Below are 24,508 nucleotides of genomic sequence, written 5' to 3'. Positions count from 1 at the left end.
TCTTTAGCCTCTACAAGACATTGCCTCTCAGAAGTGTTACATTACCTTGTCATTTGTGCTGTCATGGAAAAATGGGGGGTGAGGGAGTGGGCATTGAAATGAACTCTTCTGGAAATATGGAGAGAACCCATTAAATAGGCACATCTGAACAGGAATGTGACAGGAGAGTCGGAGGGGAAGGGCATTTTTGAGGAGAAAAGAGCTTGTCCAAAGACCTATCAGGCAATACAAAAACACTGCATTGGGGAAGGTGGAGACAAGGCTGTAAAGGCAGGTGGAATCACGCAGAAGTGCAGGCAACAGGGAGCCATTGGCGTTAACAGTGATGCTAGATTATATCTGCAAGTTTATGGCGTTATGTTGCGTTGGGAAAAATAGTATATTGACATGTGTTGAAGGTACATTCCCGATACTAAGTTAGGAAGAATTGCAGCTTTTTCAACAGCAGAAATCCTCTTGCCCTCCTGCCCATTCACACAAGATGCAAAATTTGCAAATGTAAACATGGCTGTAGTGAGAAATCAGTTTGACTAACTGAAAGCCAAAATCAAGGCAAACTTTCCTAAAACAGATTGTTAAAAAATATGATCTTCATTGTCACTGAAGCCTTGAGAATCTGTTGGTTTCCAGCATTGACTGATAGTGATGTTAGATTTCATTAATATGTTTGCCCAAATTTCATAATGAAAAAGTGAGAAGAAACCGTTACTAAACATTTCACAATTAGAAGCAAATTTCTCACATATTTGAGGTGCATTAATTTCCATTTAGGAAAGATTTTTCTGCATGAAAGTTTTTATTTATATCAGATAGGTGACTACTTCAAAAAGTACATTTTTACCCTTTGAAAAAACTGGACCAGACTATAGAGCTATTAAAAACATCTTAGTAATCATGAATCTGGCTGTATGCAACCCAAGAGAGCAAAAGTCCTCAAGAGTAAAGTATTTTCTCTGTCCCATGCTTTTTAGTGTAGTTATCTGAAATCTATAAATTTGATGATACATTTATGGTTTTTGCATTTCACAGAAAGGAATGGAGTAGGATGTAAGGGATGAAGGTACTTGTGCAGTAAAATCTCTTCACATATTGCATTGCATTCCACCACATAAAGTGTGCCTAAAAATATATGGTTAAGGAAAAATAAAACAAACCCTCCACTGCTCACTAGCTTATTTTGGATTAACAACTGCATCTTAATTACAATAATTTGAATTCTGATCATTTTAGCATCTAAACTGTGAACTGAAGCCTATTCAAATGCTAGTTTTACTTTATTACAGGATACAATTAGTTTTATTTTAATTATACTAAGAGACAAATGCAGATTTCAGTTCAGCTATTAGTGGCATAAGCACTGTTCTCTAATCCTTTTTTCAGTATATATACATTTGATAGATTTAAATACTGAAAGTCTCAGCCCCAGAGAAAAATTTTTCAAAATGGAAAAAAAAAATAAGTGGCCTCTTGATCACTTAATGGCCATCTGTCCTGATACATTTATTTTTTAATATATAAGTAAGATTTAACAAATCAAAATAAACTATGATCGACATTCAACCTGTGATCAAATCTAGTCCTTCATGGTCTGCTGTCTCATCTCACTGTAGGCTTTTTTTTTTAACAGTTAAGATTTGTTAGCCTGATCTCAACTTTAACAACTTCTGAAACTCATGTGTTAAGTTACAGCCATAATAGGATACAGCTGCACACGGGTGAGTTTCTAAGTCATGATTTTTCTGTTTAAATGATACGGTTTTACTGATTATGTGCTACAGATTGATTTAAGAAATGTAAGACAACTTTAGAAGACTTTCATAAAAGAATCTTCTGTATTTAATACATTTCATATTGAAGTTTTAACCCCAAAGGCTCTCACTTCTTTTCGTCTATGTTCAAATGCTCATGTAAGTTTAGTCTGTCAAGGTAGTTAAAACAATCTTATTTTAAAAGAAAAAGGAAAAAAAGATTCTTATTGAAAGTTTAATATTGACAAAATAGTCAATTATTACACTCCCTGTGGTTCTCTGTATTCTTTCTTTGCTGTCCATGGAATGCTGTCTGAATTATGGTTTCGCTTTTTTTTTTCCTACTGCGATGATAATCAGTTGATCCCTATTTTGATCTCATCCCATTAGGCAGCTGTGGGAACCTGTCACTGAGTCACCACTCCTTTGGCACTCATAGCCTATACAATGTAGTTTACATTTCTCTTGTACATTATGAGTTACAGCTTTGCTGGCATGTTTTTGTCCACACCTGAGGTGGAAGTCCCAGGAGGGCAAAGCCATATCTTGCTCTTCCATGTGCCCTCCCTAGCAGGTGCACAAAAGACATTTTTTGGTTGCTGATTGGTTGGTTTTCTCCCTCACAAGAAAGAAGGAAGATTTTTCCTATTGTCAGGTGTTCTCCTTTACTATAAAATAAACTTGTACCTTCTAAAACAAAATCCACTGACACCTTAATCACAGCTTAATTGCATGCAAGGTAAAACTGACAGCCAAATGAAACAGTATGGAGGAAGAAGGGGCTCCGGAAATTAACACAGCCACCTCAGACAATTTGCCCAGAGCACTGTCTTGGGTTGGCCATGGTAGAGCACCCTAAATCATTCTATACACCACATTGGCACAGTAATTTAGATTGTCAGTCCTTATAGTCATTTTCAGGGTCTAACCTCAACTGTGGGTCACCAAAGACTGTGTGTGCACCATGCGCTTTAGGTCAAAACTCTATCTATGCCTTGAACTTGTACATAAACCCTAGTTAGAGAGCTATTTCAGAGTCGTGAAGGGCTTTCTTATAATGACTTTTCCTAGGCAGAGTACATTGTAAGCCTAAAGGCACATTTGCACAGATTGATCATTTTAACTAAACAGAATTGGTCAGCAAACAACCAGTGTTTGCTTTTATTTTTTTAATCTTTGATTAGTTATCTAAAATCAACAGTCCTACAAAGTCTCCTAAATACAGTGTAATGTCAGTGCCTGATGGAACATGGGAAAGACGTATACTTCCTGATTGGTTAAATAGATTACATCAGGTTTTTATTTTATGTAGTTTTTGTGATTGGATGACATCATCTGACCATGGTACATGTATAAACTACACATGGAAACTGAGGCATGTTGATGCTGTTAAATTCTGGTACACTTAATGATCTTTTATTTTATTTTGTCTTTGTGATCCCTTTCTTGCTCCTTCATATTCTCTCCCCTTTGCCTTCTTAAAAAAAAATTACCCAGTACTTCCAAAGATATAAAAAAGAAATGTCACTGGGGCGCCTGGGTGGCTCAGTCGTTAAGCGTCTGCCTTCGGCTCAGGTCATGATCCCAGGGTCCTGGGCTCGAGCCCCACATTGGGCTCGCTGCTCGGCGAGAAGCCTGCTTCTCCTTCTCCCACTCCCCCTGCTTGTGTTCCCTCTTTCACTGTGTCTCTCTTTGTCAAATAAATAAATAAAATCTTTAAAAGAAAAAAAGAAATGTCACTTAGATTTCCCCCCAAATCATTTACAGTTCAGCAATTTTAAATTTTGAAGGTGAAAATTAAACCAAAAAGAATGAGATACTTTTTGCATATTTTGGACAATATCCCAAGAGGTTAACTTTGTAAAACAACCCAAAGGATAATTCCCTCAAGAAAAGTATTCAGGGAAGCGCATGGGACCAGAGCAGAAGAAAAGATAAAGCAAACGAAAGGAGAAACAAAACCAGCTTTCCAGCTGCTGGAAGAGCTAGGTGCTGACTCTCGAACATTTTACTAAAAGAAAGTTCCTCTCCTGGAACAAAGTAAGACTCCAAGCTGTCTCAGTCCTTCAGTGTAGCTGTAGCTATCTTTGAAAAAGTATCTACACATAAGAAAAAGGGACCCAAGATTCCTGCAAGTTGTACCTGACCTGACACGCAAGCCGTGTCAGCAAGATTCCATTAGCCTGAACAAAACCTCGCAGGGCCTGAAGATGGCTATAAATGATTAGACAACTAGGTCTTGGTCAGTGTCCTGGAGTTTACCAAGCCAACCACAAGACCCAAAGATACCCCATTTTACAACCCATTTGGCACGAATCATAAATTGGCATCACACCTTTAGCCTGCCCCCTAAATTATTTGGGGGTCCTTTTTCTATTTTTCCTCAAAAAAAAAAATCTAGGAAATCACATTTGGCAAGAATATGTTGTACATGATCGAATTGCTAGAATAGAAAATACTAATTAACTTTATTTTAAAATATCACCTGCTAAGGCTAATTTAAAGATTATATTAAAATATTCCATAACATAAATCCATCTGTTTGGAGGCAGAGAATCAATTTGAAAATATGTTAATCATCTTGAAAGCCTTTTAATGATTTATCTTAAATGGTAGCCTTTCCAATTTGTCTTTAACTGTTTTGGCAAGGGGTATTTTACACAGCTAGAATTTTTTCTCTGTAAGGCAAAAAGAAAGTGGTTCTTTTTTTCTGGATAGATTTATAACATACTTTTAAGAGCCCTTTTTGCTGACAAATGACTCTCATGTAGGACTAATCTCATATTAAGTAATTGAACTGGGCAAGGAACTATAATGTTTCTATTTTCCTGAAGCATAAGCAGTCATTAAACATTAATTTTAAATAAAAGTTAGCTCCTTTCATTGTTTCTGCTACGAGCAGTTGCCTTTAGCATCCATTAGAAAGAGAATAATTTGGACAAACATCCCTATTTCCAGATTTTGAGATGTAGCATTTCATCCATTTACTTTCTGGCTATTATGAAGCTTTGACTTTATTAGTGAATAATATCAAAAGAGCCTTCTCTTTTCCATCTCTGAACTCTTTACATATTTTGGAAGTAAATAGCACAACGTGTAAAATTAGAGAATTTTCAGATGTGTAGACTTTTTTAAAATGTTTAACGATATGGTTTCCAATCCAGGAACAGTTTCAAAGATGCAATATGCAAGCATATAATCATGCCATTTCCTTTCTTCCTTCACCTTCTTTAACCACAAATAGCTAACACTCTCGTGTTTACTATGTGTAAAGCTCTATTCTGAGCATTTCCCATTTAAGCCTTACAGAAATTCTGTATAGGAAGTACTGCATTTACAGATAGAACTGGAGCAGTTAGGTAGGTATCTTAGAGTGGTAAAGACAGGATTCAAACCCAGGCATTCTGGCTCCAGATTCCTTGCTTTTAACTACTAAGTAAATTGCCTGCTGGTTGATAAAAGGTAGAGAGACAAGATGCGGTACACATGTTACTGTGTTTGAACCAGTGACTGTATTTGAGGACTCTTCTCTAACATACTCTATAATCCATGGGGCATTTACATTCTGTACATCTCAGAATGCCCATATGAAAACATAAATCATGTGTCCCTATTGGCATCTTTATCGCATCCAATCCATGAAAATGACAAGCTCTGAATTTGTAGGATAAAAGCCCTCTGAGTATCCAGTTATTGATGATCTTGTCTGAAGGGGCTTTGTGCTCCTTCCAGGCTGCAAAATGAGACTTCCCTTGTTTGTCTCATCCCCTACCCACTTCTCATAGATTTTTATTCCCAAACTCCTCCCAGAAACTTTCTCTTTGGGGTCACCCAGATCTATAAGAGCACCCATACATTCTCTCCCAGTGTCTGGGCCCTGCCTCTTGGATGGAGCCACCACAAGCAGCACAGCACCTTAGGCAAAGACAAAGGGCAAGGGACTCTGCTCCTGCCATTCTTACCCACTAAGGTAAAGCTAGGGCACTAGGACAGTGGGCTTGATTTCCAGTTATTAGAAGCTAACTCCCCTTATCCTGTCTCCTGTCAAATCATACCCCTTTCCTATGCCCCTCTTACACAATTCCTTGGCTGAGGCATTACTAGTATTCTTACTCTTTTTGTCAAGCCATCCTTACTCCTTTGGGAGAACAACTTCTCTCGTATCATGGTCTAGATCTCATTCTTCTGAAGTGGCTCAGGTTAGGCCTTCCTCCAGGGCAGATTTTTCCTGAATTTTTCAGCCCACATTCATTTGCTTCCCCCCCTGAATTGATTTAAGTACTGTGCCATAAATTTTTAGGTTTTATATATTACTTTAAAATCATCTCTGTTCTACAATGTAGCACTCTAATATTTTCTTCACTAATTATATTATGCATATATTATGTCTGCAATCAGTAAATGTTTATGGGAAGAAGCCTGTTTTGAACTTTTTTTTTTTTTACTTCATATCATCAAGGTCAGGGTCATCAGATAAACCATGCCAGTGCCACAATGCTGGTTAATTATGGTGTTCTGTTCCATTAATTTCAGAAGCTACTTTCATATCCTTTTCAACATGCTGTTTCAGACAGTCAACATAAATGGATTAGGGTTGGCACTCCAAGATAAAATTACTCACGATCTCCATTCAGGATTTTCCTAAACCCTAGTTATTATGAAAATAAAGACCTAGCTAGAAAGTGACAAACAATCATATGTCTACTCTGACCAGGCTTGATCTTTCTGCACCTACTCCACCATCTCCAGCTGAGGCATGGCTGCCACCACCACATCCATGTTGTGTGAGCACCATGGTGGTTCATACATGAAACTTCCTATTTGAGAAGGAAGTCTCAACCCCTCCAGGAATCATAATGACTTCACTTACCTTCTACACATTCATTCAGTTGCACTCAAATGGTTCAGAAATGTGGTTTTCTTATATTCCAAGTGAATTCAACAGTTGCTTGTAGGTGAATAGCCCTGTGCTGGGTACCAAGGAGGCTAGAGAGAAAAAAGAACCAGAGTCCCTGCCCTCCAGATTCTCACAGTCTGCTGTGAGTTAAGTAATAGAAAACTGTATTTTGTAAGATGAATTGTTATCACAAGGCATTTCATTCCTCTGGCCAGAAAGAAGTCCAGCCAAGTCTGACTTGATCAATTTAGCCTGGAACACCACATCCATTTCATTAGCATGGTTTAGAGGAGATTAAGTGCTAAGACACAGGACCACTAATGGAATGAGAGCTCAGAAAAGGAGATTCATGTGGGCTGGAACCCGTGAGTAAGGCATGATGGAATAGATGGTATTTCCCCTGAAGTTTGGGAGTAAATTGGATGGATAGAGGGGAGGGGCAGAAACAGCACTCCTGGGAGAACTTGAACCAAGGTATAGGTAAAAAAAAAAAAAAAAAAAAAAAAGTATATATTCAGGGACAAGTAAAGATACTGCTTTGCTGAAGCTGATCGAGGATTTCTGAGAAGGTCAAAGGTTGGATGGTCAAGGTATTCCACATTGTTGGATGTCTTCACTGGTCAGCTGCCTTTTGTGAAAGCCTTAATGCTCACCTTTTTATAATCAAAAAGAAAACTTGAGACGGAGAATAACAAAAACCTCATTCAGGAGAGATTTGTTTGGGGATTGAATTACCACTCTCAAAACTCTCTCACATTCAAATTTCAAAACACAGTGACAAAGTAACTACACTAATGCCTATAAACTACTTTGCAAATTGTCCTGTTGATACACAAAATATTCAAAACTGCTAAAGAGGTTTGTGTTAGTCAGCTCAGGCTACTGCAACAAAATACCATAGACTGGGTGGCTTAAATAACAGAAATTTATTTTCTCACAGTTCTGAAGGCAGGGAAGTCCAAGTTCAAGTTGTCAGCACATTTGCTTCCTGGTGATAGACCTCTTCCTGGCTTGCAAATGGCTGCCTTCTTGCTATATATTCACATGGCCAAGAGAGGCAGCTCTGGTGTCTCTGTCTGTTCTTATAAGGGCACTAATACCATCATGGGAGCCCCAGCCCCATGACCTCATCTAAACCTAATTACCTCCCAAAGACCCCACCTTCTAGTACCATCATCCTGTGGGTTAGGGCTTCAACATATGAATTGGGGGGTAGGGGACAGAGGGGAGAGGTAGGAGGCACAAAAATTTAGTCCATATCAGGATCAATCACTTGTGTCTGAGAAAGCAATTTGGGGAAATGCAATGGATTAAGAAGTTTGATGAGCAAAGTAAATTCAGAGGTTAAATTGTTTTCTTTACTCTAGATGTTATAAACTGATAGAAGTCACAAAAATGAACTGGATTTCATGCTGTTATTCTTAGGATCTCCCCAACAATTCTCTCTCTCTCTACTTCCTCCCACATCCCTAGTCTCAGCCATTTGATATTCTACATCTTTATAGTAATTTTACCAGTTTAACATCAGTTACCTTGATAAAGGTAAGACCACCAGATGACCTGTGGGTGTTAATCCCTGAACTAGGAGGGCTCTTCAGCTTGTCCTGACTCCAGCATCAGGCAAATTGTTAGCCACCTGCTTTCTCCCAGTTTCCAGCTGCAGATGCATTACCTCTTTCATGTTGTGTCCAGGTTCACTATGGATGACCAATTTATCTTGTCCTGGCTGTGGATAAATCCCTTTTACTTCAGTGTCCATTGAGACAAAATAAAAACTTTTTTAAAAAGAACTTTACTAAACTTTGAGAGAACTAATGCATAACCAAAAAGGATATGTTCCAGACTATAGCTCCTTGACATTAAGGTGGAAGGCACAATCACGCAGAGAGACTTGACCTGTACTTTTGCTTATGTCCCTCTGCCCAGAAAGCCAGTCCAAGCCCTTCTTCAGTCTTTTGTCATTTCCTCTTGTTCCTCTTGTTTTCCTCCTCTAGTCATCTTTACTTGAAGAGAGGGACTAGAGTGGGAGGCCTAGTCACAGCCCTTTCTGAGGCATAAAATCAGTGAGCATTTACACCATTGCTTTAAAGCAGAGCAAAGTGTTGACTGGAGATTGGTTATCAGTATACCTGTTCACATGGACAGAGACCACTTATTCAATGGGACAGTTCCAAGCTGGAAACATGTCATATCACTTGTATGAAAATATACAAATATTGACCTTTGCTTTATTTGACTTTGTCAAGAACAGGTGTCCAAAAAATGGCCCCTGGGAAAACATAGGTGAAGTAATTCTTGTGGAGAGCCTCATATTGCCAACAGCCTCACAAATGCAGCACATTTCTTATACTTTGATGATATTCAAACACTCCACTAATATTTATTATGCTCCTACCATGTTCCAGATACTGTGGGAAAAATGATATAATTCTTCCTCGCAAGAGCACCATCTCCAGTAGAGTAGACACACATGAAAACAACTTAAATTCTGTAATAATTAGAGAATGTCTTGGAATGAACAAAGAGCATGGACTGTGCATTCAGACAGCAGTAGGTTGAAGATTCCAGGTCTAAGACTTTGTAGCTGTGTGATTATACCTTGAGCATCTTTAATTTCTAATCTGTAAGTTGTGGATGATAATACCCATTTCTAGGGGATATTGTAAAAATTAAATGAGAAAATGCATAGTGCCTGGAATATAATAGATAGATTTAATAAAGGAGATGAAAATAACAACTTGTTCCTACAACAAGGCTTCTCAAGCTTCAAAGCACATCAGATTGCCTGAGAACCTTATTAAAAATGCAGATTCTGGTTCAGTAGGCCTGGGGTGGGGCCTGAAATCCTACATTTCTAACAAGTCCCTTGGTGATATCCGGGCTGCTTCTTCAAGCACTGCAGTTTCTGTATCAAGGGTTTAGTGATTATTTTGTTTTTGTTTTTATTTTTAAGTAGCTGATGCTGGAGGTTAATCTTAAAAGATGAGTAGGCCATCTAGGAAGACAATAGTCAGTGGAGAAAAGGGCATTCTACGTGTAGGAATGGAAGTAAAGGGCTTGCCAGTAGCATAGAAATCATGGAAGTATATGAAGCCTGGAAGGTGACCTGAGGAGAGAAATATGGAATGAGAAAGCGCATCAAGACATAGGGTCTTCTATGCGTTGCCAAGGAGTTATTTATCTTGTAGGTAATGAAGAACTCACAGAAGGATTTTATGAGTGATTTGATGAGCTATGAGATTTAGATTACCTGGGAAATAATTGGAGGATATGTTGGATAGGAGAATAATGGAATTCAGGAGGATATTGTTGTATATTTGGTGAGATATGAACCACTGAAGCAATGGCAGTATGAATTGGTGAAAGGAAGTGAGAGGGCGCCTGGGTGGCTCAGTTGGTTAAGCAACTGCCTTCGGCTCAGGTCATGATCCTGGAGTCCCGGGATCGAGTCCCACATCGGGCTCCCTGCTCAGCGGGGAGTCTGCTTCTCCCTCTGACCCTTCCTCCCTCATGCTCTCTCTCTCTCTCATTCTCTCTCTCAAAGAAAGAAAGAAAGAAAGAAAGAGAACTATGGGAAGCATCAGGATATAGAATTGATAAAACTTGGGCATTAATTATTAGGAAGGAAAGAGGACATGAAGTTTAAGGTTCCTGCCAGGTTTCTGATTTAGGTGACTGGGTAGGTGATAATATTACTTTCTAAGTAATTCAGGAGGAAGAGAAGAGTTTATGGGAAAGAAAATGAGTTGAGCTCGGGAAATGTTGAATTTGTGTCACATCTAACAAAGAAGTATCTATTAACAAAGTTGAAGTTATAGTAGAAGGGTGTGGAAACTGTCAGCTTATATTATGGTGGATGGAGTAATGGAGATAAGTTATGTCATTTAAGGAGAATGGCAGAAAGAGAGCAAGAAAAGACATTTATTCAAATCAACATGAGGGGTGAGCAGAGGAAGAGAAACCCACACAAGAATTTGAGAGGAAATAATTAAAAATAGAAAAGCAGAATCAGGACAAATACTGTCAGAAAAGCCTAGGGGTATGAGAGTTTCTAGAAGAAACTGATCAGCTGTGTAAAAATGCAGCTAGAGGTCAAACACATAAAGACTGAAAATTAGGAATTGGTGATATTTGCCATAACAGTTTCTGTGCAATAAAGTTTAGAAGAAAGTCAGATTGTGGAGGGTTAAAAATGAATGGAAGATAAGGAAGCAGAGATAGTGATATAAAATATTTTTTCTAGCAGTTTCTCCACAATAGGATAATATTAATAACTAGTAGTCCAATATAGTCCCAAGGGTATTTCATTTAATTGATGGATTGATTGATTCATTTATTCCTTATCTAAAGCATACTTTTGACTGCTGAGAAGGTGTGAATAAAAATAGGAGGTGAAGAGAATTACTACTAGAACAATGCCATTTGAGACTGGAAAAAATAACATGGAACTGGGCACTTGTGCTGATGGGTCGCTAGATGTGGGGATGGATATCACATGCTTGGTAGCCCAAATCTGTTCTGAAATAAGGAAGGCAGGATCACTGGCTGAGCACTGAAGTGCAACTGCTCCTAGGGACTAAACTGTGTAATGAGGCATCTCTTCAAACCTGTGCTTTTCTTCAGCAGAACTTGAGCTTCTGCTTGCATTTTCTTTGACATTGTCCATGAACCTTGTTGTTGCTACTTCAAAAATATAAAGGAGCATGTGTTTTTTAAATAGAGCATCCTCTGATATACTGATCTTTGGAATTCCAAATAACAAGCTGGCCCTCTTCCCTCTGCACTCCATTCATCTGGTTTTCCAGTCGACAAGAGGAGATAGAGATAGAAAGATGGATTGTGTGTGTGCATGTACATACGTTGTACTCTTTAGAGGTGATGACATGCATAGGACTATCAAAGAAGTCTTCCAAGGTTGCAGAATGAAAAATTTGAAAACTGCTACTTTTATTCATGTAGAATTCTACCTAGTACATACCTCTGAACTCTTTAATCCACGTAGCTTTACATGCCAAAATTCTCGTGTTCATTTCACCTAGACAATCATGAGTCTTCATCTTCCTATGCCAGTTCTCAGCTAAAATTCATTCAACAATGAACTAACTTAAAATAGCAGGCTAATATGCCTTGTTGACTATCAGAGCAAAGGCTGGCTTTGGTTTTAGGTTTCAATCTTTAGGACATCCTGCTGAATTCTGGAGATCACCTGCAAGTAGAAATGCAAGTCAACCAGCTCAAAAATCCTTGTTTTCTTAGAGTTGGGCAGCAGGGGAAGATGGGAAGCAAAAATACAGTTTAGGATATAAAAATTATATTTTGAAATGCGTCAACTGATAGAAAATATTATTAAATATTTTTGAATGAATGAAAAACTCTGTAATGACCAATGTCACCTTGACCATTTCAACATGTACTTTTTAGTTAATTCAATTATCCCCTCTGACAGTCTTACCTTTTCCCAGTTTTTTTTTCCAAAACACTTCTTAAATACTGAACACTACAGTTTTAAAATATACACAGGCATCTAATTCCTTAGGCATTTTGAGAATTTGCCTGAACTATACACTGTGAAGCTGATCCGTGACCTAGGAATGAGGTAAAGGAGCCAGGTGCTCTAGTAAACAGCTTAGAAAGTGGTTATGCGTTGTTTTTGCCTCCAGGTCAAACTCTGTGACTTTCCTGACACCCTGAAAAATATTAAAGCCCAACATTTTGAAGAACAGTTAGGAATGTTTTTAGGAGGCCAAAGGGCATAGACACCACGTTATGCAAAGAATGGAAAAACAAAAACAATTTAATCTAGAACTTTGAGGAAGGCTGAGAGTTGTTTGTTTTAGTATACTCTCAGATACATGTGAGAGACACCAGTTCAAAATGATTAAAGGAAAAAGCAGATATGTTGGCTCAGGGGCTCAAAGTATGCCGTCAGAACTTAGTCTTTCTTTCTGCATCTCTTGGTTCTACCCTTCTCTCCGTTGGCTTTCTTCTCAGCCAAGTTTCCCCCTTGCTTCGACTGTGCCACACTTACCTCCTATTACCCCAGCAACCCTAGGGAAAAAGGAGAATCTCATCTTCAAACATTTCCAACAGAAGTCCTGGACGCATTCATTGGTTCTAAATGACTTGGCTTTGGTCAAAGCCCCATCCCTCAACCCTGGAGAGGACATGGTTGAAGGAAAGATGATTGTTTAAGGAAAACCTTTGTGCTGTTCCCAGGCAGGCAAAAACAACAGATGTCCTATATTGCCTTTGTGCAAGCGGTGGACTCTCATGTGGATAAGGGTATAAACTTCTGTGAGGCCCCAGAAATGAGAAATAGACGATTTGCATGAACCTCACAGGAAAGCAGATTTCAGCTTCCTCCCAAGAAGGATCTTTTCACAATAGGTAGAACCATTAGGAGTTGAAATGGGCTGCCTCAAGGTGTGCCAAGTACCAGGTCCTTCCATTTGTTCAGGTATAAACCAGATAGGCAGCTGTCAATAGTGTTGTGTAAAGAATTCCTACATTAGGCAGAGCTTTGCCTGCATGACCTGAAAGGTCTCTTTTGATGCTACAATTCTATTATCCTTGTTAATTTCCACAATTCAATTTGCAGTACAGGATAAACAAACCAACCAAATTTGATCTGAAACTTCTGCAGGCTATCATAGGTCATTTAATCTAAACCACATGGCTATAGCCATTACTCTGTTTTCTGAAGTCATCTAACAGACGTGGTCCTTAACAAGGTCTCCATGTTATTAGTTTCACTTATGGCTTTTTCCAGCCTCCTGCTTATTACACAATTGCTTTTCATTCGCCTTTAGATTGGCATGGAGAAGACCATGAAAGAGTTTTCTTCTTTCTGCCTTTCTCTTCTTAAATCTTATAATAGGTGGGTCCCAATTAAAATTACATTGTTTATATTTTTACCTCCAAATTTTGCTTTTCTTGGCAGGTTCAAGAATCTATGAGAGGGCGCCTGGGTGGCTCAGTTGGTTAAGTGACTGCCTTCGGCTCAGGTCATGATCCTGGAGTCCCAGGATTGAGTCCCACATCGGGCTCCCTGCTCAGCAGGGAGTCTGCTTCTCCCTCTGACCCTCTTCCCTTTCGTGCTTTCTATCCCTCATTCTCTCTCTCAAATAAATAAATAATATCTTTTAAAAAAAGAATCTATGAGAAATAGGAGCAGGGGCCATGGATAACCATAGCTCTAAACTTTACTGAGGCAAATTTTCAAAGAAGAAAGAGTGAGATTTTTGAATTTTTGATATTAAAAATTAATTTATAAACTAAGTTTAATATATTGCAATATTGTTAGAGTTAGGGTACCAAACCACTTGAACCATACTCATGAAGAAATAAACACATTTGTATTAAACAGGATTTTCTTCTTTCACAACTGAAAGCACTCCCTTCCACCATATACATATATACTCTGTTCTGCTTAAACTAGAAATGACATGTTACACAATCCAGCCTGCAAATAAAATTTAGTTTTTGCCAGAGTACATCCATCCTTAATAACCGATTATGTTTTTTATGTTTTTCAGTGAATGTTGTGTCAATGCTACAGGAATTTTGGGAAAGCAAGCAGCAGCAGAGAGCTCCATTCCCAAGTGAAGGCGTGGTGGTCTATGAGTCGTTGCCATCTCCAGGACCTCCCTTTGTGAGTTATGTGACCCTCCCAGGGGGAAGCTGTTTTGGCAACTTTCAGGTAAGAAACAACCGTAAATTGGTCAGTAAAAGTTAACTGGGTTAAAATAGAGTAAGTCTTTTTATAAAACGGTAACATTATAAGCTTTCTTGGTTGTAGTGAAAAGAAAGTTGTGTTGCATTCCATTAAAATGGAAGTGTTTTATATTAGAGTGTCCCCTGATATTTCTTTATGGAAAATTAATTTTATATCACTTTATTTGCCTGATAGCTGCTGCCTTCCCTCAAAATATTTTGAAATAAACCATAAAGAACAAGGAAACTTCTATAAAGTCTCCCATCAGGGCCCTTCCATCAGTAGAAAGTCTTCACTTCCTTGAATTTTGAATCAAATCCTAATCAATGTACTGTACACCAAAGCATGAACCAACAGCAAAGGTTGAGACTCACAGGTTTTGGGTTCAGGCACGCGTGCTAAGCTCAAGTTCTGCCTCTGAATAACTGTATATAATTGGGACACTTATTTAACTTCTTGATTTCCCTGACTTTGAAATAGGGAATAATATCCATGGTGTTAGTGGAAAGTCATGAGATATATATGCAATGTATTTATCTGGCACGTACTAGGTATTCCAATTATTTTTTTTGATAATTATTATAAAGACTTCTAGTTGGTTAAATCTTTATTATGTCTATGATAAGGTAATAATGATACATTTCTAGTTGTATACCAACTCACACAAAAACATTGTCTATATTAACCATCAACATCTGATTGTCCAGTGTATATGACATATATTCATTCAGTGACTAGGAAATATCAAGCATTGGGCCAACTAATGAGAATATAGCCCATACCTTGAGGAAATCAGTGTGCAAAAAAATTAGAGTAATTAAATAGAGTTATATTTGAGGGTCAATGAAAGCATAAAGAAGAAACTTCTCAGTTTATAAGTACTCCTTTGGTGCAGTAAGCTATCTCTCAATTTTCAATAACTGGCAAAAATGCCTTGTTTATATTTTATGGACAATATGCTCAACAAGCATTCAAGTGTCCCTCATAGATTTGACAACAGAAGCAAATTTTCAGTGTATCTCTTGGTAGTGTAAGTCTACAAAACTTAATGTCATGTAATTTTTTGGACTAATGTCATGCTTGATATTATTTATATTTCTACTTTTACTCTTCCTTTGAACCTAGTGTGCCTCACTCATTTATTTTATCCTGTTACTGTGTATCTATTACATGTTATTTCAAACCTTTATGAAGTGAGGGGAGAAAATAGTTTAATAAATAGACCTACAAACCTATGTCTGACTCAGATAAGTCAAAGGATTCATAGGGAATGCAAGCACAAGCTGAAATATGCAGTTGAGGGTGTCTTTGCTAGTCAGTATAGGGGACATGACCTTCTTAGCGTAGGGAACAGTATGTGAAAAGGCCTGCCTGCAGCAAGAGAAAACCACCAGCACTTTCAGAATTTGTGAAGCCTGAGTACGTCTATGGCAGGGAAGTGGTAGGAGATGACAGGTTAGGCACTCATATTAAACCATAATGGGTCTTTATGCTCTGCAAAAGAGTATAGGTTTTATTCTATATAAAATCAGAACCCCTGAAGGATTCTGAGCAGGAGACTGATGTATTCAAATATGTTTCAGAAAGATTATTCTGGCAGTAGCATGAGGCTAATTTTAAGGCTAATTAAAGAACTATTTTCAAAACTTCTGGCCCAGCCAGCCACTGAGGTCTTGCTTTCTCCTACCCTGAACACTGACCAGCAATGGACCTCTCTTTGACCTCTGACTAACAACAGTGAATTGCCTGATGAGGGTGATTTGAAAGTGGGTCTAGAAGCCTCAAAACAGAGCTTAATACAGGCTCCTGGGTGGCTCAGTTGGTTAAGCGTGGCCAACTCAGTTTTGGCTCAGGTCACGACCTCAGAATTGTGAGATCAAGCCCTGCATCCAGCTCTGCACTCAGTGGGGAGTCTGCTTGAGATTCTCTCTCTTTCCTTCTGCCCCTCCCCCTGCTCATGACTTGTCTCTGTCTTTCTCAAATAAATAAATAAATAAATAAATAAATAAAATATTTTTTAAAAAAAGCCAAAAAGCCAAAACAAAACCACTGAGCTTAATATAACCACAGACGGACAAGGATGAGGGGCAGGAGACGGGGAAGAAAGGCAGCCACCGAGGAAGGGGTTTCTTAGTCCATGTGAGCCTGCCAGGTACATCATCAAGCATTGTAAGGTGAAGCTGGCCGACTCATACAGAGCTGCCATCAGGCTTCCCATTCAGGGGAGGCCTTCTGGGGAAACATACCTACTCAGCCACAGAGCAAGGTCTTGCCAGCCACCTGAATGACTCTCTTTGTGCATGAATGTCAATGGACTAAAGACCACCAAACATTTGAGGAAAACCAAAAACAAAAGAGAAAGGCCAAGTCAAACAAACAAAAGAATATAAATAATTCAAGCCACAGATGACATAAGAGAGGATTCCAGTTAGTATCCTCAGAAGATTGGGGGAGGATATTTATCGAAAGCAGCTATGAAAAAAGGAGAAAGCAGGGAACAAGAAATGTAAAATACGACTGCCAAATTAGAACAATAAAAATAAATAAAAGAAGAGCAAATAGATGAGTGGACATAGGTTGCAGCCAAATTAATGGAGATGACAAAATAAAAAATAAATAGTAAAGTGAATCTTTTAGAACAAAGAGCAAAAAGACAAAGAGATGGAAAAAAAAATAATACAGGAGACATGGAGATAAATCCTGGAGATAAACATTAATAAGAGTTCTAGAAAGAGACAAAGGAAATAGAGGGGAGGAAATAAATAACAGGAGCAATTTTCTTTTTTTTCCCCCAGATATTTATTTATTTGTTTGTTTGTTTGTTTGTTTGTTTGTTTGTTTAAGGGTGTGGGGAAAGGAGAGCATGAGTTGGGGGAGGGCCAGAGAGTGAGGAAGAGAATCTCAAGCAGACTCCCCACTGAGCTCGGAGCCCCAGGTGGGGCTCGGTCTCACAACCCGGAGATCATGACCTGAGCCGAAACCAAGAGTTAGATGCTTAACCAACTGAGCCACCCAGGCGGCCCAACAGAAACAATTTTCTTCAGTTAAAGAAAAGCACAAGTTTTCATATTGAAATGACCCACCGTATTCCAAACAGATCATGACGAAAGAATCACAGAGCTCCATGGCTGTATGGAACTTAGGGACAACATTCTGCTTAAAAGATGGATGAAGGTGCTTCTTTTGATACTAGATTTATAATCGATCTCTGGTTTGGTTTTTAGTTTTGAATTTTATTTTAATGTAGATTGAATTTTTATGTAAGATAGCTTTGGAGGACCTGATGTAATAGGGCAAAAACTGGCAAACCCAGTCAACAAAACCAAACTATTTTTTGGGGAAAAGATAAGAAAGAAAAGTCTTTGGCATTTCTGAGTAAGAAAAAATGCAAAGCATATACTACACTAAGCATGATAAAAGGAATGCAATTATAGGTGTATGATATAAGAATACTACATAAACAATTATATTAAACAACAGAGAGGAAATTGACTACTTTTTGGGAAGTCTTTGTATTATCTATGAAACTCTTCCATAAGTCTAAAATTATTTCAAAATTAAAAGTTAAAAAAAATCTTCAATGGCTCCCTATTACCTTCTTATTAGCGTCTAAATTCCTTACTCTTTCAGCTTTATCTCCCTGAATTCCTCTTCTGACACTCAGTGCTTCATCCTAACTGTTCCTCATTCATGCCTTTACTTCTTTTAGCTGCTACTTATGTGCATGTTCTGTCTCTATAATAAAACATAAATGTCTCAAGGATAAGGTCTATATCCTTATATCCCTATGACTCCAAACATTGTGCTTTGCATATAGTAAGTGCCCAATAAATTTTGTTGAATGAATAGCTAAATGAATGAATAACAAATCTCAAAAATCAATGGAGTTTTATTGTATATAGTCACTATTGATTGATGTACAAAATAGTATGTACTATTATTGTCACTATTGATTGATGTACAAAATAGTGTGTACTATTATATACAATATATCAAATAAGATATTTTACCTAACTGTAAGATGGTGGGCTGGCAAAGAAAAGTCAGGAACATTAAAATCAGGTAATATTACAGGCGCCTGGGTGGCTCAGATGGTTAAGCGTCTGCCTTCGGCTTAGGTCATGATCCCAGCGTCCTGGGATCGAGTCCCGCATCGGGCTCCCTGCTCCTTGGGAGCCTGCTTCTCCCTCTGCCTCTCTCTCTCTCTCTCTCTCTGTCTCTCATGAATAAATAAATAAAATCTTAAATAAAATAAAATCAGGTAATATTATTATGTTCATATCTGTGGTTTAAAGTCTTGAAGGTGGATTAACTTAAAAATATTGATGTAAAAAAAACATCTAATTCTCTCTGAATTTAATTTGTGCATAGTAACTTTCCTTCTACCCAATATGCATAACCAAGAATAAGCAAGATTTGGCCATTCCCTCACCCAAATGTGCATTATGTTTGTCTATATGTAATAAATGCACTCATTATAATCTCCTAGAATGTAACATATTTGACAGAGCAGTGAATGGATCTAGAGGATATAAATTTAAGAAATTCAAATTTCCTTGTTTTTGTTTTTGCTTTCACTACCTTGAGAATTATGAATTTCCCAATCATCTCATAAATTTCTACCTAAAATGATAGGACTTCCCCTTGATAGTACATTCAACATCCTCCTTGTGGTCTTTAAAAAATAGAAAACAAAATGAAAAACTGAACTCTTCACCAGGGAGGCCTCTTGGTGATTTCTCTAATCATTTCAGGGTCTCCTTTACCTTATGTTTAAATCATTATATTTTAAAGTTCTCAGGAGGATTGTTAACATCCTTGCTTTAAAAGATGCAGAATTTCCTGAATCAAATGTTTTGAAAATGTGTTTGGGTGATTGGCTGACAAATCTGGCCCCTTAACCCCTTTGACCCTCCAAAATATGATTTGAGAAAGGAAAATCAGGAAGTAAAAAAAGGAGAGAAAATTTCTCCTAAAGCAACGTCCTTACACTTTTCTTTGTCTGTTCAGAAACCATCTTAAATGCTATTTTCACCATATAACATTTCATCATGTTTTTGCCAGCAGTTGGCCAGTAAGAGCCTACATGCTCATTCCTGCAATGCCTTTCACATAATCAAATGTCACCCTTGTGCATTGCAAATCATTTCACGATGGATTATTAATGCCAAGACCATGTGCTGAGACATGGAGAAACCATTATGCCAGCAGTAGCCTTCTTACTGAGCCATGGACGTCACCTCCAATGGTGCCAAGTAATTGAAAATACTTGAAGTGGAGTATGGGACTGGATTGAAGGATTAATCCTTCTGGTTTCATGAAAGCTGTAAGAGATTATGCCCATTCATTCTTTAGAAAAATGGTATTCAGACTGAGCTTTAGTTTTCTGATTAATCAAAGGAAAGCAGTCAAAGGCTCTGATGGACACAAACCACTGATTTTATGCAAAGAAACCTCCCACTGAAGTAAATGGGAGGCTTGTGTCCAAGAAGACTAATTAAAGAATTTTCAGTTAGTCTTGACACCACAACCCACAAAAAACAGAGAGCCAGAGGGAAAGAAAGCAGTCATAATCTTGTTTAAGCTATGTCTTCATAAGTTACTACAGTATTAGAAAAAGAGAAGTGAAAATATGATGCATTTTTGAATTTCAAAACAATAAATAAAATGATCGATTGATATTATTTTTCTTTTAGAAAGTTATATTGAAACACATTAGTTCTTATTGTGTCTTTTATAAAAGAAACCATCTTCTAATATTACAGGCATTCAGTAGGAATTCATGCATTTTAGACTTATTTTCTTTATGCCATTCTCGTCTAGGCAGTTAATCCTTCCCTAGCCACATATCATAACCATGAAAACTTGCAGTAATTTCCATTTTTTACAATAAAAGCAACACAAGGGCCATCAGATCAACGTCTGGCTCCCCTCTTGATGAACTCAGAAGGAAAGCCACTCACTGCTTCAGCAGCTGTTTTTGTTTTCAAGTGCAAAAGGAGAACTTATTTGAGTATTTTATTTTATATTTTGATTAAAAGGTTTGTGATTCAAGTTTTGTTTTCCATCCAGTGATGTGGCCTTCCATGTCATCTGCTAGAGTGATTTGGATTAAAGAATTTCATTCTTATTTGGAATAAAAACCAAAAATTCCTTTGAGTGTAGTACTAGACAATGCGATTATTTATGTGCATAAGTTAGGATTGAATAAAAAATGTATCCTCTGGATAAAATATTGATGTGATAGCTCGATTTATTTGAAGTGTAGGACACTAATTCATTTGGGTATCATATCTTTTTCATGTAAATATTTTTTGTTGTTAAAATTTCTTCATGGAAAATAAATATAGGTGTTAAATACGGTTTGGGTATTTAGGCTGTTTGTATATTGCCAATATTGCCAAGCAACCCATGGAACTGAGACATTTAATATTACCATAGGCAAGCTGTTATTGATCTTTTTTTTTTTTCTTTTTCAACCAATGCTCGGTGCTGCAAAACACAGCTGCACAATTGGGAGACGCAAGAGGAACACTCAGAGCAGATGAGCTCCAGGCAAAGCTCTATCTCTAAGAGGCCTTTTCATTTTTATGCCTCTTAATTTTCAGACCAAAACCTTTGCCTGTGAAGATACCTAGAAAAATTACTTTTCCAAGATGAGTACTGTCTAAAAGATAGGACTGTTTGATTTTGTTGTGTTTAGTTACTTGAAGCAGTAAGCACATTTCAGCTGTATTAGCAGATATAAAACATGTTTTATACTTCCATGCATTGAATGATTCCTCTCAAAGTCCAGGGAATTAAAAGTATATTTAAATCACAATAAACTAGTTTCTAAAATTAAGTTTTTACCTGGAGAGAAGGACTAAAAGAAATTTTTATTAATTCATATACTTGGCTAATTAGAATTATAAGGCTCTTTTCACTGCTTTTTAAATGAGGCCTAGCCTTAACATTCTATGTCCCAAATAGAGATTTGGTTCCTGCCATAAAATTCAGATTGCCCTGCACTAAAGCTGTTTTAATGCCAAGTATTTCTATTTGAAATCATCCATGACCTCTTCTCTGTCTCTAGACTTGTATACCTTGACTCAAATGCACAACACACTATGCAATGTAACTTAACTTCTAAAGGAGGCATTTCCTGGTCGAAATCGCCACGGGAAAGCATCCTGTTTGCAACTAATGAGACCCAAAGATAGGAAGGTTAGTTATAACCCCTTCCCATTTGAAAGTCATATGTCAAGACTTTAATGACTTGCTCATGAAACTGGGAGTGCATATTGTTTTAATGAGACGTTGTATTTATTCCCCAGTCCCATTCCCTAACTTTAATCTGTGTCTTTTCTTAGCAAGTAAAATGAATAGAGATGCTTGGCCTCCAAAGAGAACAGCAGAGTGCAGTGAAAGGAATGCTTAGGAAGAAAATCCACATGGTAAATAAAGACTTGGGACTATCTTCACAAGATAGTTGTGAAGCTATCACAACTAGTTGATGAGCTTTAGGAAGATGCTGTCTCAGGAGTTGCTGAGTAGGGAAGAAAAGCTGACTCCATCTTTCCCCATTCCCCCCTTCCATCCCTCTCATTGCAATCAGAGCCAAGTCCTTTTACATCAAAGCAACTATAAAAATAAACCAAAACTTTGAGCCCTGATCAATTCATCTTGTCTTCACCTTAACTTGAAAAAAGAAAAAGAAGAAAAGGAAAAAAGGGAAAAGTAAAAACCTCAAGGAGCAAAACACAACATGGTTTTGTAATAGTTACCAGGGACCTTGGTCTAGGTATGTGTGTAGAAAATAGCATTTGTGGCAGAGGTAAACGAGGAGGAGGCCAGGTGGTTTATATTATAAAAATAACATTCTGACCTACCATGTGCATGAAACGTTTCTTTCAGTTGACAGGAACTAGTGAGTTTTCTCTGAAAATTGGACTCCCATACCACTCCCCACCCCCACACCTAGCAAAGACCCCCATTCCCAGCATACACAGAGCTCCAAATTGTTCCCAACATATTTGCAACCAGCCTGACCTATGGAGAAAGAGACATAATATTAACTTGGGTGACTGAGTTTCAACGGTTGCCCTTTTTCACATCACCATCTGGAAAGGGGGGAAATGCTAATATATCCACAATTAGATAAATTGGAACACATGCAAATGTTCATGCTTAGACCAGGGCAGCCAAGGTCTTAAGGAACTGAGAAGGGGACAATTAGCCGCAAGGCCTGGCTTGCTGCATTCTTTGTGCTGATGCCTTGCTGTCAGGATGAAGCAGAGGTGTTGGTGACACTGACCAGAGCTGGCAGACCATACACAAAAACTCTGCAAGACACTTGCTGAGACTTGAACTCCGACTCACAAAAGCAAAATGTTCCCAACCAACTTGAATGACAGACTTGACAGCCTAAAAGATGTGGGCAAGAATTCTCCACCTCTCACAGAGTCAGTTTATTTGGTTTTGTCACCTGCAAAGTCTCAGCTCAGGAGATCCCTTGGGTAAATGTGCTGTTGAGCGAATGCCACCTCAATAACACTGCCCTGCCCTTGACCGCCAGGGGTTGGGGGAGTGGGGACATCATCAGCTTTGAGTTCATATGTACATTCAGTCTGTCACATTTGCTACTTTATTGTTGTTCTTATTCAAAAATAAGAACATTCCTTATAGACTATTTTTCAACTCCTTGGCTACCATTGGTAGTGACTGAGTAAAGTGTGCCTAACTTGGTTTTATACATTTTTTGTGATCTACAAACTTTTTTTTTGATGTCTTTAAAATACAAATATGAAAAATCTTTAGAATTCTTTTAAGATGGAGAAAAGTTACTTAAATGAATCTTGGCATCCAGAAACAGCTTTCAACATGTGTATCCTGCCTATTTTCTAATACTAAACATGGGGAAAATTATTAATCAAATGAAGGCTACCAGGAAAGTAACCGTTCAGAGTATAAATTGTGTCAGCCTAGCTAGAAACTGTTTCTATGGACAAGTAACACACTGTCAATAATTTTAAAATATTTAATAAATAATTAACAATAAAACTAGTTTCTTAGTAGGTATCTCTATTTTTATAACACATACCTGACTACCAAAATTTTATTTTACTTAATTTAAGAACTTCTGTATATCCTAAAAGGTTGATAAGTCACTATTTTATTTCAAGACAATCTACTTGGCCCATGAATTAATCTTGGTTGATTAATTGGCCATTGTACAGTGTCACACTTTGGAAAATTATCATGGAAGAAATAAAAACTGCTGAGCAGAAAAGGAAAATTGAGACCTCACTTAAGTCAGCAGTGCTTATATACTTCCTAAGGGCCTAATTTCAGAACTGTCATAAAGAACATTTTTTTTTCAACCTGAACACTGCTTTCCTTGATTCGTGGGTAGAGGCAATTTCACTAGTGAGAAATTAACATTTTGATGTTAGCAGAGGTAGATTTATGATTGTGATATTGTGATTTATAGTAAGAAATACATATTTGGTCTTTATCCTGGTCCCTGGTACAGAGCTCCTAAAACCCTTAGAATTTCTTAAGTGGTGAGAATGAAAAAGGTTACACTTAAGTTTATGTTAATGAGGTGGTTTCTGAAAAGCCCCTAATGATGGTTAGGTTGCCAAGGGAACCAATCACATGATTAGAAGGTTAAAAGTTTCAGCCCTAGCATCTGAGCTCCAGGAAAGGAGAGGGACTAAAGATTGACTTAATTGCTGATGGCCAAAGATTTAATCTATCATGTCTATGTTATGAAACCTCCATGAAAATCCTAAGTGTGGGAACTCGGAGAGCCTCTTGGTTGGTGTACATACTGAAGTTCTGAGAGGGTGGTGCACCTGGGAAGGGCATGGTGCTCCGAGCCCCTTCCCACACTTGTGCCTTATGCATCTTTTCCTCTGGCAGTTCCTGAATTCTATCCCTTTAGAATAAACCAGTAAGCTCATGAGTGAACCATTTTCCTGAGTTCTGTGAGTTGTTCTAGCAAACAATAGAACCAGAGGAGGGGGTCATGGGAATGACTCATTTTTAGCTGGTTGATCAGAAACCCAAGTGACATCCTGGAATTGCTATTGATGTTTGAAGTGGGGGCAGTCTTGTAGGACAGAGCCATAAATCTGTGGGATGTCATGCTATCTCTAGGTAGCT

The 24,508-nt window shown here is 37.9% G+C and overlaps 1 protein-coding gene across 6 annotated transcripts in view; it reads left to right on the top strand.

The window, feature by feature from the left end:
• LIX1 (limb and CNS expressed 1) overlaps positions 1 to 24,508 on the top strand; it is a 63,803-nt gene that overhangs the window by 12,530 nt on the left and 26,765 nt on the right. For 3 of the 6 annotated variants that reach the window (XR_012376915.1, XM_073888511.1, XM_073888522.1), the window contains 2 exons: positions 1,628 to 1,715; positions 14,181 to 14,344. Coding sequence is in view for 5 of the 6 variants with exons in the window: in XM_073888511.1 (XP_073744612.1) it covers positions 1,628 to 1,715; positions 14,181 to 14,344 (252 nt within the window). In the remaining variant the exon portion in view is untranslated. The remainder of the gene's footprint in view (positions 1 to 1,627; positions 1,716 to 14,180; positions 14,345 to 24,508) is intronic. The other 3 variants (XM_073888517.1, XM_073888515.1, XM_025866604.2) reach the window with 1 other exon arrangement.

The sequence above is a fragment of the Callorhinus ursinus genome, unplaced genomic scaffold (genome assembly GCF_003265705.2).
Source record: "Callorhinus ursinus isolate GAN/ISIS: 27379988/994484 unplaced genomic scaffold, GSC_fseal_2.0 scaffold3, whole genome shotgun sequence".
NCBI classification, from domain to species: Eukaryota; Metazoa; Chordata; class Mammalia; order Carnivora; family Otariidae; genus Callorhinus; species Callorhinus ursinus.
Note: the sequence above shows the minus strand (reverse complement) of the source record. Positions and strands in the feature narration are given on the sequence as shown.